The sequence below is a fragment of the Dysidea avara genome, chromosome 3 (assembly GCF_963678975.1).
Source record: "Dysidea avara chromosome 3, odDysAvar1.4, whole genome shotgun sequence".
NCBI classification, from domain to species: Eukaryota; Metazoa; Porifera; class Demospongiae; order Dictyoceratida; family Dysideidae; genus Dysidea; species Dysidea avara.
The window spans coordinates 18,674,778-18,690,893 of NC_089274.1; the positions used below are offsets into that span (position 1 = coordinate 18,674,778).

A 16,116-nucleotide genomic window follows, 5' to 3' on the forward strand; every position below is an offset into this window, starting at 1 on the left:
GTGCACTACATAGAATCATAAAATAAATTGAATTCGCAAATTATTCACAGTTGTAGGTGTACAGAAAATTGTTCTATAAACAGTAGAGGCCCTAAATCTTTACTAGCGTCCTACAATAGCGAACGATCACTTCTTCTTTCCTCCACCAGCTTTCTGTGCTGACTTGGTCACTTTACCACTCTTAGCTTCTTGTTTCTCAACTTCCTTGATAACACCAACAGCAACTGTCTGCTTCATGTCACGGACAGCAAAACGGCCAAGTGGTGGGTAGCTAGAGAAGGCCTCGACACACATTGGTTTAGAAGGTACAAGAACTACAATGGCAGCATCTCCACTTTTAACAAATTTGGGATTGTCCTCAAGCTTCTTGCCAGAACGACGATCACATTTTTCCTTGATTTCTGCAAACTTGCAAGCAATGTGAGCAGTGTGGCAATCCAAAACTGGTGCATATCCATTTGAGATTTGGCCAGGATGATTTAGAATGATAACCTGTTTAAAGTATACAAGGATACAATGCATCAAGTGAGTTGTCAACTTTACCTGTGCAGTGAAGTTCTTGGCTTCCAGGGGAGGATCATTCTTTGAATCTCCAGCAACCATGCCACGACGGATTTCCTTGACAGAGACGTTCTTAACGTTGAAACCAACATTGTCACCAGGCAGAGCCTAAATGTAAAGGCTGTAAACATCATACATCAACACCACTTGACCAACCTCTGTCAAAGCTTCGTGATGCATTTCAACTGATTTTACTTCAGTAGTGATCGCAGCAGGTGATATCGTGACCACCATGCCTGGCTTCAATATTCCTGTCTCAACCCTTCCTACCGGTACAGTACCGATACCTACACAAAAACATGTGATCCATGGAGTTATGACGACGTTTGGCTAACCTCCTATCTTGTAGACATCTTGGAGTGGTAATCTTAGAGGTTTGTCTGTGGGTCTTTGCGGTGGCAAAATTGAATCCAAAGCATTGAACAAAGTCTTTCCACTTGCATTGCCTTCTTTACGCTCAACGGCCCATCCCTTGAACCACTTCATCTACAAAATTTCAAATATATATATGTATAACAAAATATTTGATAGCATACAATTTGTCAGTCATACCTTGTCACTTTCCTCCAACATGTTGTCTCCATGCCAACCAGATATGGGCACAAATGCAACAGCTTTAGGGTTATACCCGATCTTCTTGATGTACGTGGACACTTCTTTAACAATTTCATTGTAACGAGCCTCGCTGTATGGTGGCTCAGTGCTGTCCATCTTGTTGATTCCAACAATCAGTTGCTTCACCCCAAGGGTGTAGGCCAGCAAGGCATGTTCACGAGTCTGTCCATTTTTCGATATACCAGCTTCAAATTCGCCAACACCAGCAGCAACAATCAATACTGCACAGTCAGCCTGTAGTTAAGGAAGTGTTAATAAGGTCAAAGTGACATAAAAGGTCATCTCACCTGTGATGTTCCTGTGATCATGTTTTTGATAAAATCTCTGTGGCCAGGTGCATCAATAACAGTGATGTAGTACTTAACTGTCTCAAACTTCCAGAGAGCGATATCAATGGTGATACCTCTTTCTCGTTCTGCTTTTAACTTATCCAACACCCAGGCATACTTGAAAGAGCCTTTGCCCATCTAAAAACAGACAAACCTCATCCACAACTAGTTTATAACAGGTCTGCAATACCTCTTGGGCCTCTTTCTCAAACTTCTCGATGGCTCGTTTGTCGATTCCACCACATTTGTAAATCAAGTGTCCGGTGGTTGTTGATTTACCGGAGTCAACGTGCCCAATGACGACGATGTTGATGTGAATTTTTTCCTTCCCCATTACTGCTGAGTTTAGTCAATCACTAGAAAGATGATCGTAGCTGTAACAACAACGAAACAAGGGACTTAAGGTAAAGCACGTGGTTACACCACGGTCCACGTTGCAAACACAACCTATCAACTACAAAACAACACAACATTGAAAAGAACACAGTTTACAATACAAAAGTACAAGTTTAGAAGAAACAAATCCACCGATAAACCCGATTCAGAAGGATTAAAATCACACAAGAAATTCACTCACCTAACTCGTGAGCCCGCGACAATAAAAGAGGATGACCAAACCACAGTATTTCGTCATAAGACTAAAATTTCACGTGATAGGCACCCTTATAAGGACTTGTTTGATAGTCGTTAAAATTTTTGTCGAGTCGATATTTTTTGATATCTTTATTGCTCTTGATAGGCCCTATCAGAAGAATAAAAGTCAACTACGTCATGATTACGTCATCCTGTCATAGGAGAACAAGTCCGGAGTTTGACTGTCATAGCAACAAAAACGCTAATAACAAATTTAAATGGCGATTTTTGTTCCCCGTTAATGTCGGCTACGATCCCGTGTTTAATGGAAGTGTCACACATGTCGCAGCTTCAAGAGCTCAAAAAAGCGAAGAAGATTTATCTCTATAAAAATGGAGCAGGCCAGGACGTGGCAAAGATGATGGTGATTAATGATAGAGTTGTGAAGGATTTCCCCGCCCTATTAAGCTACGCTACGACTGGTCTGAAGGCACCAGTCGCCATAAGGAATCTCTACACACCACAAAATGGCCACAGAATTGGAACTTTGGATGATATTCAACCAGGACAAGTCTATGTTGCAGCTGGACAAGAAAGATTTAAGAAAATAAGGTCAGCTGGATTTTAAACTCGTAGCACAACAAAGTTTAATGCTTATTTCAGATACGGTGCTCCAAGGTTGCTACCACGAAGAAGAGGAAACTTGGTACGTTGACTTTATAACACAGTGCGTCAAAAACTGGACCTTGTTTCTATGACAGGTACCTGCTAGAACAGACCAAGCAGTTGTGGCATCAGCAAGGTATAAGAAACCCACACTAAAACCATTCCATATCCAGTATGTTATTGTATGTATTGGTGAATTGATCTTATAATTAAATTTATTGCAGTGTATTTCGTAATGGTGATGAGAAATTTCAAGGAGTGAAAATCCTGTTGACAACACGCACCTTGTACTCTATGGATCATGTAAGGAAATTTATTAGAATGTATAATAGCTAATGACACTCTGCGTAGGTGTTAGAGCTAGTAATGGAAAAGGCTGAACTGTTCACTCCAGCGTCAAGGCTTTGTAACATGGATGGCAGGCCAGTTAAGAGTTTGTCAGAGCTGGAGAATGGCAAGCACTATGTGGCTATTGAGGGAAACAAGTGAGTATCGTGTCAACACCAATTTGTAGCAATTAAGGTTAATTGTAGGCAACTACAGTTAATTTTACAGGTGTTATTTTCCCTAGGCCTTTCAAAAGAGTAAAGTACTGTGTGTTTGACACTATCCCAGAATCAAAGAAGTAAGTTGTTCACATTACATTGTATGTCCTCTAGCATAATTACTTTATGTGCTGAGTGGGTTGTCCCATTACGAGCCTTATCCACTATTACAGCACAACATAAATATGGTGGCAGTAGTGGGGGTACTTTGTACAGAGAAGTATTGGGAGAGGTATGTAGCAGGCATATATACTTACTTCAGTACAAATGAGCATATTTGCATATATCATTTGCCAATTTCATACCGCCACAATATGTTTACATTATAATATAATGGCTCCAGTTTGCATGAACAAGTCACTTACACCCCATTCACACTGTCCCGGGTTTCTTTCAACTAAAGCACTTGTTCACGCTACTACTGTTCATAGTGATTGCATGCGCCAAATAATAGTGAGTTAAAACGTGCACAATGTATAATATGCCATTTATTGTTATAAAAACTACTGAAAATTGTTGCAACGATACGAAGACTAAGCTTACAGTCGCTGTATTATAGCCAGCGGGTACTAATGTCAGTATAACAATGCTGTTTGGAGTCATGGCGTATCTTGCAGTATGTCACACATGCTTGTAGGCTGGTCACTTTTAAAGTGTAGAATATACTCGCTGTGTGGCCAACAGAAGCAAATTTTTGTTGTCAACCTGAGTTTGACCGTGTTTGCACTGCCAGGCCAACCCATACCAGCCCACCTCACTTTGTCATGCCGTGCTGGGCACAGTTTGGGATGGCTCAATTGATTCACACTGCAATTTATTTTGAGCCATGCCATGCAGTACCTGGTTCAGAAGGTAGTGTGAATGGGGGTGTATGAATGGTCGGTTTGGTTACTGTGTAATCCCCCCCCCCCCCCCCCCCCCCATATAATCATTAACACGATATACTCATAGCATTTTAACTTGACCTGATCAATGCACAACACATAGAAATGGGTACATATTAGGGTATTATGTAAGTAAGAGTACACCGCATAATATTATGAACTGAGATCCATACAAATTATGACCGCTTGATATAAGTGTGTTGCAAAATACTTGGCCAGGGGTCAACACTTGTTATGGTAATGTGTACATGCATGTTAGCAAATGGTTTAATTGTAAATCATGTTGCATAAATATAGAGTTTATAATTATGAGCTCTCCAATGACCCGACCCTTTAATACCTCACCTAGGAGCCCTGCCTCCAAACATTGTTTTTACATAATACATCTTTGAATTTGGTAGAGGTTTGTGTGGAGTTGTATTTGACACACACTGACCCCTATTATTCCTAACAATTGGACAGTTATTAAATGCTTAGTTCTCTCTACGTATGTGACCGAATTTTGGAAAACCGTCGATATACGCACAACAGTACTTTTGTAATAAAACGCATTTAAAAACTATAGGTAAAAAATGCAAGCTCCAGAAAAAAAATTACGCAAGTTTTTATCGCCTCACTGGTAGGCGAATTAAGCCGCCAATGGATAAATCCTGGGCATCATCGTGTTCGCCTGTCCATAGGGAGTACAAAAATCTTTGTTTCATCTCCATACACGAAAAGATTCCAAAGTTACAGACGTTTGTTTACGTTGCGGTGACGAAAGAATTTACCGACAATCGTTTTTCAGTGAATTTGCCTTCCTTTTCGAACAAAGAAGCATGCCTGGGGAAAAAACTATACCTTGGTGGATGCACAAATTCATGGCGAACACAATGAGCCACGATTCAATTCTGTACGTCGTTGTATCAGTAAGTTATGATGGTTTATGTAAGCGCCTGTAGATACTTTTCTCGATAGCTTCTGTACATATCAAATTATTTGCTCGTCCGGTTGTCTAGTGCTGTATTTCCAACGCTGCTTAACTTAGGAAGCTGAAACTTGGCTAGTCCATTCCTCTGTCCCTGTAGAAAACAAAGAACAAATAAAATGCATTTTGAAAATTGTGCAGATATCGACGGTTTTCTAAAATTAGGTCACATATGTCAATCAAGATGTGTACAGTGCTGTTTTTTTGCTATTACATCAGATTAGGAACCAGTGGTCCAATAGCAGGTAAAACGAGACTATCTACTGGTGGGGGTTATCTCATACCTCATCCACCACTCACTAAGGTATGGGTTATGATGGTAATGTTGACATAGTTACATGTGGTATATTGGCAGCCTGCAGTGAGGAAATTTAGCAGACATGAAAGACCAATGGGTGGTAGGAAAGACAAAGAGAAGAGAGAAAAGGCACTGGAAGACCAAAGAGCAGTAAGATATTAATTCAGTCATTTGTAATAGTCAAAAGTGGTATTTTCAGGATTCAGTTATTGGTGCAACGATAATTCAAAAAAACAGAATACGAACAAAGCCAACACCTCTTTCAACATCATCGCAGCCACTGCACAATCGCAAATTAGAAACTGATGGTTCACACCATACAAGTACACTGCCACAGAGCACGATAGCAGAGAACACTACAGTACCTGACAGTAGCCCAGTAGCAGAGAGCACATTGCTGCAGTCTACAGCTGACAGCAGTGAAGTACATATGGGCACATCCCCTGTAACATCTACACACCAAACAATGTTTCATGCATCAGAAAAGAATAATGAGAGTCCTACCAAAGCTTTTGAGGAAGAGCCAAGTATGTGAATTCTGTTAATGGCTAATCACCTTGTTATATTTTATTGTCAAATCAGCAAATGGAGTCTTCAAATCAAAACTAGAGATACACAATGCTGAAGGTGTACATGAAGCACAAGGTACAGTGTATGTCATAGTTATTTGATTTAGTTGATTTCATAAATGTCAGATATTGAGGTGGAGCAACCGATAGATCATGAACAAGCACAAGAGGTAGAGGAACCATCACAAACAGATGCAGCCACTGTGGAGAGCAGTAACAAAGTTGTGTCAACCCATGGGACACCTGTCACCACAGCTCAACAACAATCTCCTCTTAAATCAGACTCTGGACAGTTATCCCCACCTAAACGATCAAATCCCCATTCTCGTTCTGGTAACAATTCAAAACTCAGTTCCAAGTCTGGTGATAGTTTGGAAGCAGGTCATAACTCTCCCACAAAAAGTAATCAACCTAGTAGAACTGGTCATGTGGACTCTAAGAGAAGTAAAGAGCGGACACCAATAAGCAGAACATCACACCATGAAGATACATAAATAAATACAGTCATTTTATTTGATGTACACTGGAATCTCTGAGTAAAACATGCAGCTCCCAACTCTTGGGTGCTGTGAGACTATCCACTCTACAACTAAGTTTCCGAATTATCCTTTAACCATATACTTGCAACTAACATTACAAAGTTTTAACAACACTTCTCAGGGGCGGATCCAGGATTTTGCTAAGGGGGGGAGCACACAAGTAGAAGTCACACCACAGTGTGTAAAGCACACTCCACAAAATGTGAAGCATGAGCTCCCTAGGTGAATCTGGGGGAATGTCCCTCCAGGAAATTTAGAAAATTAACATTCTGAGATTGAATTTGGTAGAAATTTGTTGATAGTTCAAACACTGGAAGATACTGAGTTAAAAACCAGAATTAGTGTAAAGGTCTAGGCTGCTCCCTAAGGAAATTTTGAAAAATTAACATTCTGAGATTGAATTTGGTGACAACTTTTGAATATAATTTTGTTGATAGTTCAAACACTGGAAAATACTGAGTTAAAAACTATGCAGAATTAGTTTAAACTGCTGCCTAATGAAATTTTGAAAACTTAACATTGTGAGATAATTTTGACTTTTTAAAAATGCTTATGAAAGTTCAATGCGGAGGCATGAACGCTACTGAGCTGTAGTAGCTATAAAGTCTATAAAGAAATTGACTTTGAGAATGATTTTGGTGCTAATTTTGGCTGAAATTAAGTAGAAACTTTTAGAATTAGAATAACTGAGGTCCCCTGCACAAGCATCACAAAAATTTTAAGCATATAGATAATCCTGTGTGCAGCTGCATCTCCACTATAGCCACTAGGGTGTGGATAGAGTCATTAACTCAATTTAGAACAGATGACACATTGTTTTATAATTATGTTACTCTTGACTGTTTTATTAGAGTAAATTACTGTTCTAAACATATAGAAGGTGCTCTATCCCACCTACTGTTCCCCTTGTGCTGCATATGGGTAACAATTTGCTACAGACACATTTATTATATTACACATAGTCATAAACTGCATAAAAATATTTGAATTATGTCTGAGGTGCCTAGCTATGTTGAATGAGCAACAGTTAAAAAATTCTGAGGGGGGGCGGCACTGACCCCCCGCCTCCGATACATAACTAGTAAGTATGCACTAGTGGTATGGAATGGTTATTGAGTAATTATATTACAGTGGAACCTCTCTGTTATGGACACCCAGAATTTTTGGCCACTTTTTGCTGTAATGTAGAGGTTTTCTCTTTCAGAGGTAAAATATGTAAGAAGTCAGACCTGTTGGGACCTGGAGGTTTTTTCTATTGTGTCCTTAATTCGGGGAGTTTGTTAAACTGTAGACATGTAATTAAGGCTGTAAAATGGGTAAATCAATGTGTATGGTTTTATCACTATAGATGTGCTCTGTTTATTTACAATTTGACTGAAATATATACGCAGGGAAGTAATTATATACCTATGTATATCCTTATAAGGAAATTTTATTCCAGTAAAGTGTACTGAAGGTTAATGACAATAAAATGTATACTTATTATGAACTCTTGCTAATAGCTATTAATATTGGCAAAAAAAAAAAAAAAAAGCCGACCAGTTGAAACGATTGAGATTTACGTAAGCGGTTGACCATTTAATCACGTGGTGTATATTGTCACGAGGTTGGCCGACCACTTGCTGACAGGGCGTGATCAAGAAAGGTCACTCGTTTTCGTGTTGAAGTTCCCAGCTATTATGTTCAAGCTACTCGTGTTCGTTGTTTTGCTATGGAGTTTTCCGGCTACGCTATGCAATGACTTGGAAGAGACTTCACGTGCCAGGGTGCGTGCCGCAGGAGCAGAATTGGTCGGCCAATACTTCTACCCTCGTCTCATTCAAAGTGTAAAAAGTTTCAAGCTATCCGACACAGTAACCCTAGGACAGTATCAAAATCTTGCTAACAGTGACAGTGTAATAAAGTGCGGAGAGCATTTCAGTAAATTCATTGCCAGTTTAAATACGAGCCATCAACTTCAATATTACATGGATTCATTTGGAAAACCAGAGGCTGGAATTTTGTATGGTAACTATATATTCCTTGGCAATTATGACGAGTGCATTCTGATCGGAGACACTGACTTTTGTCTCTTCCCTTATAATGTAACTGTGTACGATCCTTTGAATCATAAAAATATCAGCGAAGTGTTTGATTTAGGGATGTGTTATCCAGAACTATGTAGTGCACAGGATTTTTATGCATTAGTTAACTATTATGTTTTTACTGAACTTCACAATTTGAACTTTTCTGCTATTGGCATCAACGCCACCATCGAGTCAGTCTTAACTGGACCATCATGTCCCTGGAGAAATCTTAAATGGACTGCAAGTTCCATTATAATGTTATTTGTATGTTGTTTAATGGCAAGTCTTGTGCTGCTTGGAACTCTAGTGGACATACTAATTTGGGCATTTGACATCTTGCACAAACACCGGCAATGTAATGAAATGAAGGCACCAATTACACTGGCTGAGTCAGTATCTGGTGATGAAAAGGAATCAATAAACGACGAAGAGCCGCTGATTAATTCACAGCCTAAGAGGCAAGAGTACGGTTACAAAAGGAGTGATTTGCAGCATAGGCTAATGGAATTTGGAAAGGATCTAATTTTGTCATTTTCTCTTTACAAGACTATTCCAACTATCATGGCAACATTCCAGCCTCCAAATGCGATCACAAGCATTAATGGAATACGTGTGATTAGTATGTTCTGGGTGATCCTGGGTCACACATTCCTGTGGGGTTTGTTCTACCGGGTCACAGACGATGCTGTCTATGCTATTGAAAATGTCCCCAAGAAATTTGCTTTCCAGCCAGTAGCTAATTCATACTTATCTGTAGATAGTTTCTTTGTGATGAGTGGTCTACTTTTATCCTATTTGGGGATCAAGGAGATGGAACGTCGCAAAGGAAAGTTTCCGTATTTATTTTTCTATGTTCACCGTGTATTGCGTCTTTCGCCAGCATACTATTTTGTGTTATTTGCATACTACAAAATCCTTCCCCATGTTGGGTCCGGTCCCCTGTGGATCATAGAAGACATTGCTCGCTGTGACAAGTATTGGTGGACAAATATTCTCTACATCAACAACTTTTATCCAACAAAATTTTCAGATCAGTGTTATGGGGTAACATGGTACTTGGCAAATGATATGCAGTTCTTCATCATTTCTCCGATATTTCTGGTGCTTCTCTACCACTTTTGGTATGTTGGTCTTGCTGCTATTGGAGGCACCATGATGCTCAGTTTCATCACAATAGGCACACTGGCTGGGATTAAGAATCCTAATGCTAATTTACTACAAGGAAGTCTCCCCATTAATGGTACTTCAGCAGATATTTCAGACTTCGCCTACTCTAACATTTATGAGAAACCTTATTGTCGTATCAATGCATACCTGATTGGAGTACTACTTGGCTTTGTACTGTACAAGAAGTGGAAGGTACCAGGTAATTTTTGGGTACGTCTTGGTATCCATGGAGCATTGTGGGTAGCAGCTGCAATATTTTGTTCACTGATTGCATATGGCCAATACCAGACTTGGAATGACCACCCATTCAATAAGGCTGAGAATGTGCTATTTTTTATGTTCAACCGTACTGTCTGGAGTACTGGCATTGCTGTAGTGATATACTTGTGTCATAATAACTTTGGTGGTGCTATTAATACTTTCCTGTCATGGGGCGTGTGGGTACCCCTGAGTCGTCTGACATTTATGGCTTATCTTTCCCACCCCATTATACTGACTGTCATTTATAGTACCATGAGGTCTCAATTCTTATATACCCACTACTATCTGTCAATGCTGGTGGTCGCTGCTGTGGTATTGTCTTATTCCTTAGCATTAGCTTTTGCTTCTTTCGTTGAATACCCACTAGCTAATGTGGAGAGTGCAGTTTACAAGTTTGCTGGAATAAAGAGAAGGAAATGATGTGACAGATGATATATCACTCATTGTGGTATTGTGTAATAATGTGTGTTTATTTGTTGTCATTTAGAAGTATTTATATTTGTAACATCTTAACACTGTTCTTGCTGTTACACTATAATTATTTCAGTATTCTTATTACATGTAAGTTAATTAGCACTGGACAAAACACTGATCTATATTGATACTCATTCAATGTCTGTCATGCTGGCTATATAGACACAGTGTAGTATGCAAACACACTTGCAACTGCATAAGTTGTGTACGTACTGTAAGCATGCCTATGCTGCACTGTACCTAAAAGCAACAATAATACATGTGGGATTTCATTGCCTTATTAGCATCCCATCATAATGGTTATGGGTGATGGGTGTCATGGCAGCTCTGGTTGGTCAACTGACGTTTACTTGGCAATGTCTAAAACACTGCTTGGGATCAATAAAAAATTATGTTATCATTCTGTGCATCCTTCATGCACACATTATCATCACTAGCAATGGTAGGCACATACACTGTGTACATGTTTGCCATACACGAGAGACCAATACTATATCCTGTAGCACTAAACAAGCAGTGAATGATTCTATCTCAATAAAAAAACTAGGAGTATACTATGGAATATAGCTAGTTAAACCCCCAGAATGGAAGTTAAACCTCAATGGTAAATATGAAAGATGACATGATTTACACATTCAGTTGCAACATAAGCCATTATTATATCCTCAAAATTTTGATTTGAAACCATACAAAATACTTGTCACATTGTCTACAGTGAAGTCACAGAAAACATGTCATAATGGACAATTGGAAAAAATTACTCAAACTGGCTACTAGTGGTCACCTCATTTATTTTTGTTATTAATGCTTTACAGCACAAGTGCTGAAGGTCTGTAGGGCACCTGGTCCTACAGCCTGCTCAAAGACTTTAGCTACTTAAGGTGTGTTTGAAAAGTTGGAGAAAGGAGAAAAAATCCATGACTGGACCTAGGTGGCCTCGAACCTGCAGCCATCCGATTTACGCTCGAACACTTACAGGAGTCTACCAGGTGGTCAGGATGTTTTCTCCTTGTTATTTTCATGTAACTATATCCATAGGAATTCTAGAGAGTCCTCATTACAAAGGCTACCTCATAATCACGTCAATAAGGTTTCAAATATACTTCATAACCATGTCAAGTACATCTCAGGTATACATAAGGCTTGGTCTCGCCAGCCAGACTATATTTTTTTCTTTTGTCATTTGGTCAAGAACAACCGCCAAATGACAGAAGAAAAATACAGGTGACTACTGGCAAGCTTCATATTCTCATTATTACAACCACTTTGTTATAGTGACCATTTCAATTAAAAGATCCCCAAAATGCTGTGGTGTATTTTATGACTTTGTGTAGGAGAGTTTGAGACTATAACTTCTTGTCTCATTTCACTATAGTGAACTAATGTGTGGTACAATGTAACGTAAGTTAATTGAGACACATATGAGGCTAACAAAATAATGATTTGGTATTAACAAGATCTTCATGCATATAGAGCTTTTGGGGCCAAAGTCTGTACATATAATGAAGTTAATAATAAGGTTACGTAGTTAGCTAGCCAGACTGCTTTGTTTATCGTTGAGCAGAGGAATGACTTGCACCACCATACTCTTTCCCCCTACAAAAAAGCCACATAGCAACCATGTACAGTGATTAGCTAGCTAACAATAAAACAGTCTAAACTGAAATGGTGTACTTTATTATCTGGTAAATTGTGACTGTATGTAAACATCTGTTCATTAATTGAGGGATGTCATGAATAATGAGAACCAATTATTGAGGTTTATATGAGCTATTTTTGGACAACTTCATGCTCATGTCCACTATTCTGAAAACGGTCTTATTTTATAGGTGGTCTTTGTAAAGAGGTGCTATTATATTTGAAAGTTTCAGTTTTCAATTTCATGCAGTTTCAGTTCTCAATGCCCACTGTTTCCAATATCCCAAGTCAGTGCAAGGTTGAAGTTACATCTGCACCTGTAGGACATCATTATTATCACACCTCGGCCTCAGCTTCAAGTTGATAACAATGATATCCTACTCATGGTAGGTCCCAGGTTTAACAATAACATAATAAACAACATGATAATGAATCAAATCAGTTGCAATTTTTGCTGTGCTTGCAGTTTATATAATATGGCTTCATGTTGTCACACAGCTTGAAAGAAAATGTTATCAAGTTTAAGCAGAAGATGCAACACAAGTAGCTCAGCCCACAATAGGAATAAAATTTGTTAGATACAATCATTTGTGAGACTGTAATACAGCATTGTTATACTTCATTGAATATTAGCTGATTGCTTTGTTAGAGTATTTCACCATGTCTGGAGTGATATAGTTATTGATAATAAACATCGTTTACAAAGTACAAAATACTAAATGATTAATAAATCATGTTTATAAAGTATGTTAATAATTTACAAACTACGTGTATGATTTATAAAGTATATGTATGATTTATAAAGTATATGCATGATTTGTAAAGTACAAGTATGATTTATAAAGTATATATCTATGATTTATAAAGTATGTGTATGATTTATAAAGTATATGTCTATACTTTATAAAGTAGTGTATTGATTTATAAAGTATGGTTATAGTTTATAAATAAGGTGTTTTTGTACTATTTTGGCACAAATGGCACCCCATAGTTTTTTGCATACCTTTTCAGACTTTTGTGGACTTATCGTATCTATACCTGAAGTTCTGTATGCATGTTTGAAAACACCAGATGCTTCTGAAAACTACTGAGAGATAGCTAGCAGCCAAGATGTGTTTGGCTACATAAATTATTTCAGTACAGTATACCTATAGTACGTTAACGTTGAGCTGAATCCTCAAAGACATTTAATAACTCATGGATGCAATTACACATGATCTTGAAATTTGGCTCATTTGTAGTACTGCTTGACCCACTAAAAATATTTCAAAATCTTTTTGTTCAAATGTTTGACATAGTATTTACGGCCAATCAAAACTTTCACAATACACTTCCTATGGGGAAGCCATATAAGTATAATGTCCATTACAGCCCTTTCCTGAACTTGTAATGGAGCCAAACCGTACCTGTCTGTTGTTGATACCTTTTCTGTTACCAATAATTATCTGATTGGCTGAAATGTTGACTCTGTTGAGAAAAAATCCACTTTTAATTTTTCAGGATTCAGCTCAACGTGAACATACTATAGAAACTGAAATGTTCACCATGAATGCAGCCAACCATAGTGTTAACCCGTAACAAGCTAGATATTTATAATAACCATGATTTTGAACAACTTTTTTCATGATGGTATCTGTAACACAGGGACACCACCATGGGTAGTAATGGGGGTGGTCGGTAGGCAATTGGTATATATCAACAGAAAAAGGCCGAGCAGGCCATATGGAGTCTCCAGCCTAAATAAAGGGCTCTAAAGATTGCCTGTGCCACCAGTTAAAGAAATTACATGTAGAAATCATCTGGGCAACTGTCCAAGGGTGTCCGTGCCTACCATGATAGCCTTCTGGCCAGTGGCATTTCAAGGTGCCAGAGAGTGGCTGGCACATGTCTCTAGAAATCCACTAGTGAAAAGTAGCCAAACCAATCAGTGGCATGGCAGTGGTGTGAATGTGTAGTGTATTGTTACCCATTCATGGTAAAAAGTCAAATTCAATAGTGTGTGCATACATTGTCGATTTTCAAAATTTTGGTGACATATCTGCAAGATTGCAGGTGGGTTTCTATGTCAGTGGGTAGCAACAGTGACTTGTTTTCAATTCTGGGAGGATGATCATTGATGACCTGTCGAAATAAAATTCAACCCACAGTTATTATTATATACTAAGAAGAGTTATTTCAGTTTGAGTTTCAGCAAAGCTGCAACCTGGACCATAACTGATAATTGGCTTTGTGCAAATTATTTCTCAAGAAATTAAAAATGTCACTGTGCTTTTCATCAAATCAATTAACCAAAATACATTCAGGTACAATGTTATATATTACAAGGGCCGCTCTGAAGTTGCCACAAATGGAAACTTCTATTATACACTTGGATGCCAATCCATATTTTTCAATTCACACATAGTTCACTCTCAATTTACATACAGTTGCATGTTCATCCAGGTTATAGCTAGGTATATGGAGCAGAAGGGTCTGGGGGCTGTGCCCCAGTATTTTATATGTTTCTATACTGAAATATTTAGAGAACATAATATCTAATCATAGTAATGCTTTTTAAAGTTGTGCAAGAGTTGTAGGGATCTGTGACAATAATGAGTAGTTCATGCAGTTATGATCTTAAAGTAAATTGTTGGAACAGAGAATGACATGCAAATAACCACATGCATTTCATTTGCTAGCAGGCTAAATGTGCCCACAGTCATGGGATGGTGTTGCTGATGTAAAAAAAAAAAAATTCATACTCAGCAGCTGTGGAGGATCCTTAATAGTGTTACATGTGGTGACTGTTCTATTAGAGTATTTGACTGACTGCTCTATTAGAATATCTTGATCTTGTATATAGTTTTTTTTAGGGGAGCCCCCCTCTTGGATCCGCCACCACACTTAGAACCGAAAGTTCATGAAGTAATCTGGTAGCAATGTCATCCATACATATTTGACAGATTCAAATATAGCCTTCAATTCAATTTCAAAGCTATAATATTCAGCACATGTGTAGCTGATCTGGAAGTCTCTTATGTCTCTTCTTTGGCAGGAAAAAAGGTGAGTACAGTGAAACGTGTGTATTAAGGACACCTCGGGACCAACCGAAGTGTCCTGATTCTTAAGGTGTCCTTATTTTTCAGGTCAGTTCACATGCTAAGAGATACTTTGGGACTATTGCTAAGTATTCAGATTGCACAGGTGTCCTCATTTTCAAATGTTCTGATTAACAGGTTCCATAACACTGTATAGTATATCGTATGTTACATAGTTATCTCATGGTATATTATTACTACCCACACACATGATCATGACAGATGTGTGTTTATATTGTATGCAGGAATGGCAATCTATAGCTGTAGATATATAGGTCAGCCAATTGTATGTAGCTGTCTGGAGTAAAGAAGTAGAGAAAGTTAGACACTGGCGGACATACACAAAACCTATGCAGCCCTGGCATCTTGCATGCCATGAACTAAATGTTTTAATGATAACAAGTGGAGAATATCTATTGCATACCATGTTAAGTCTGGAGGGCTCTTGGTAAGCTCACCTTTTGATCAAATTAATGAACTGCTTATTGGTGTGTTATGATCAGTCATAATAAACGAGTCAGAATATTTCAGATGTAATTTCACTGCACAGATATACAAGTAGCAGTAAGCTTATATAGCTGAACCATTAGTCAAAAAAGGTAATATTTTTCCTAAAGTTACTATTCTGGAGTTGAGTCATCATTAATGATTTGTGCATTTTAACAAGTTGTCAGGCACAATTTATTTTGCAATATCTTTTACACTGTAAACTAAATGCTGTGGTATTCTGGAAAAGCATGATACCAAGACCTAAGCCTATATTATTGCACTAAAAACTGCATGAAGTATCACACAGAACATTCACATACAAACAATACAAGGTTATTATACACCACAGCACTAAATGTACATACTTCATGGCATGTAGACTGCTTGCCCTGTTAACA

The 16,116-nt window shown here is 38.3% G+C and overlaps 3 protein-coding genes across 3 annotated transcripts; 2 read left to right on the top strand and 1 right to left on the bottom strand.

Annotated features, from left to right (window-relative positions):
* Positions 1-10: 10 nt before the first annotated feature.
* Positions 11-2,237, bottom strand: LOC136249901 (elongation factor 1-alpha). Its single transcript, XM_066042033.1, has 8 exons — positions 2,083-2,237; positions 1,696-1,879; positions 1,464-1,643; positions 1,114-1,410; positions 897-1,047; positions 718-848; positions 544-669; positions 11-492 (listed from the first exon to the last, which is right to left on the bottom strand). The coding sequence occupies exons 2-8, from the start codon at positions 1,837-1,839 to the stop codon at positions 127-129; spliced, it is 1,395 nt and encodes a 464-aa protein (XP_065898105.1). The 5' UTR covers positions 1,840-1,879; positions 2,083-2,237; the 3' UTR covers positions 11-126.
* Positions 2,238-2,304: 67 nt separating this feature from the next.
* Positions 2,305-6,625, top strand: LOC136249900 (doublecortin domain-containing protein 2-like). Its single transcript, XM_066042032.1, has 11 exons — positions 2,305-2,690; positions 2,742-2,784; positions 2,840-2,916; positions 2,969-3,047; positions 3,096-3,229; positions 3,316-3,369; positions 5,360-5,444; positions 5,496-5,588; positions 5,638-5,965; positions 6,021-6,083; positions 6,134-6,625. The coding sequence occupies exons 1-11, from the start codon at positions 2,380-2,382 to the stop codon at positions 6,499-6,501; spliced, it is 1,635 nt and encodes a 544-aa protein (XP_065898104.1). The 5' UTR covers positions 2,305-2,379; the 3' UTR covers positions 6,502-6,625.
* A 1,491-nt stretch (positions 6,626-8,116) lies between these two features.
* On the top strand, positions 8,117-10,598 carry LOC136249898 (nose resistant to fluoxetine protein 6-like). The gene has a single exon (XM_066042031.1). The coding sequence runs from the start codon at positions 8,226-8,228 to the stop codon at positions 10,458-10,460; it is 2,235 nt and encodes a 744-aa protein (XP_065898103.1). The 5' UTR covers positions 8,117-8,225; the 3' UTR covers positions 10,461-10,598.
* The last annotated feature ends 5,518 nt before the right edge of the window (positions 10,599-16,116 follow it).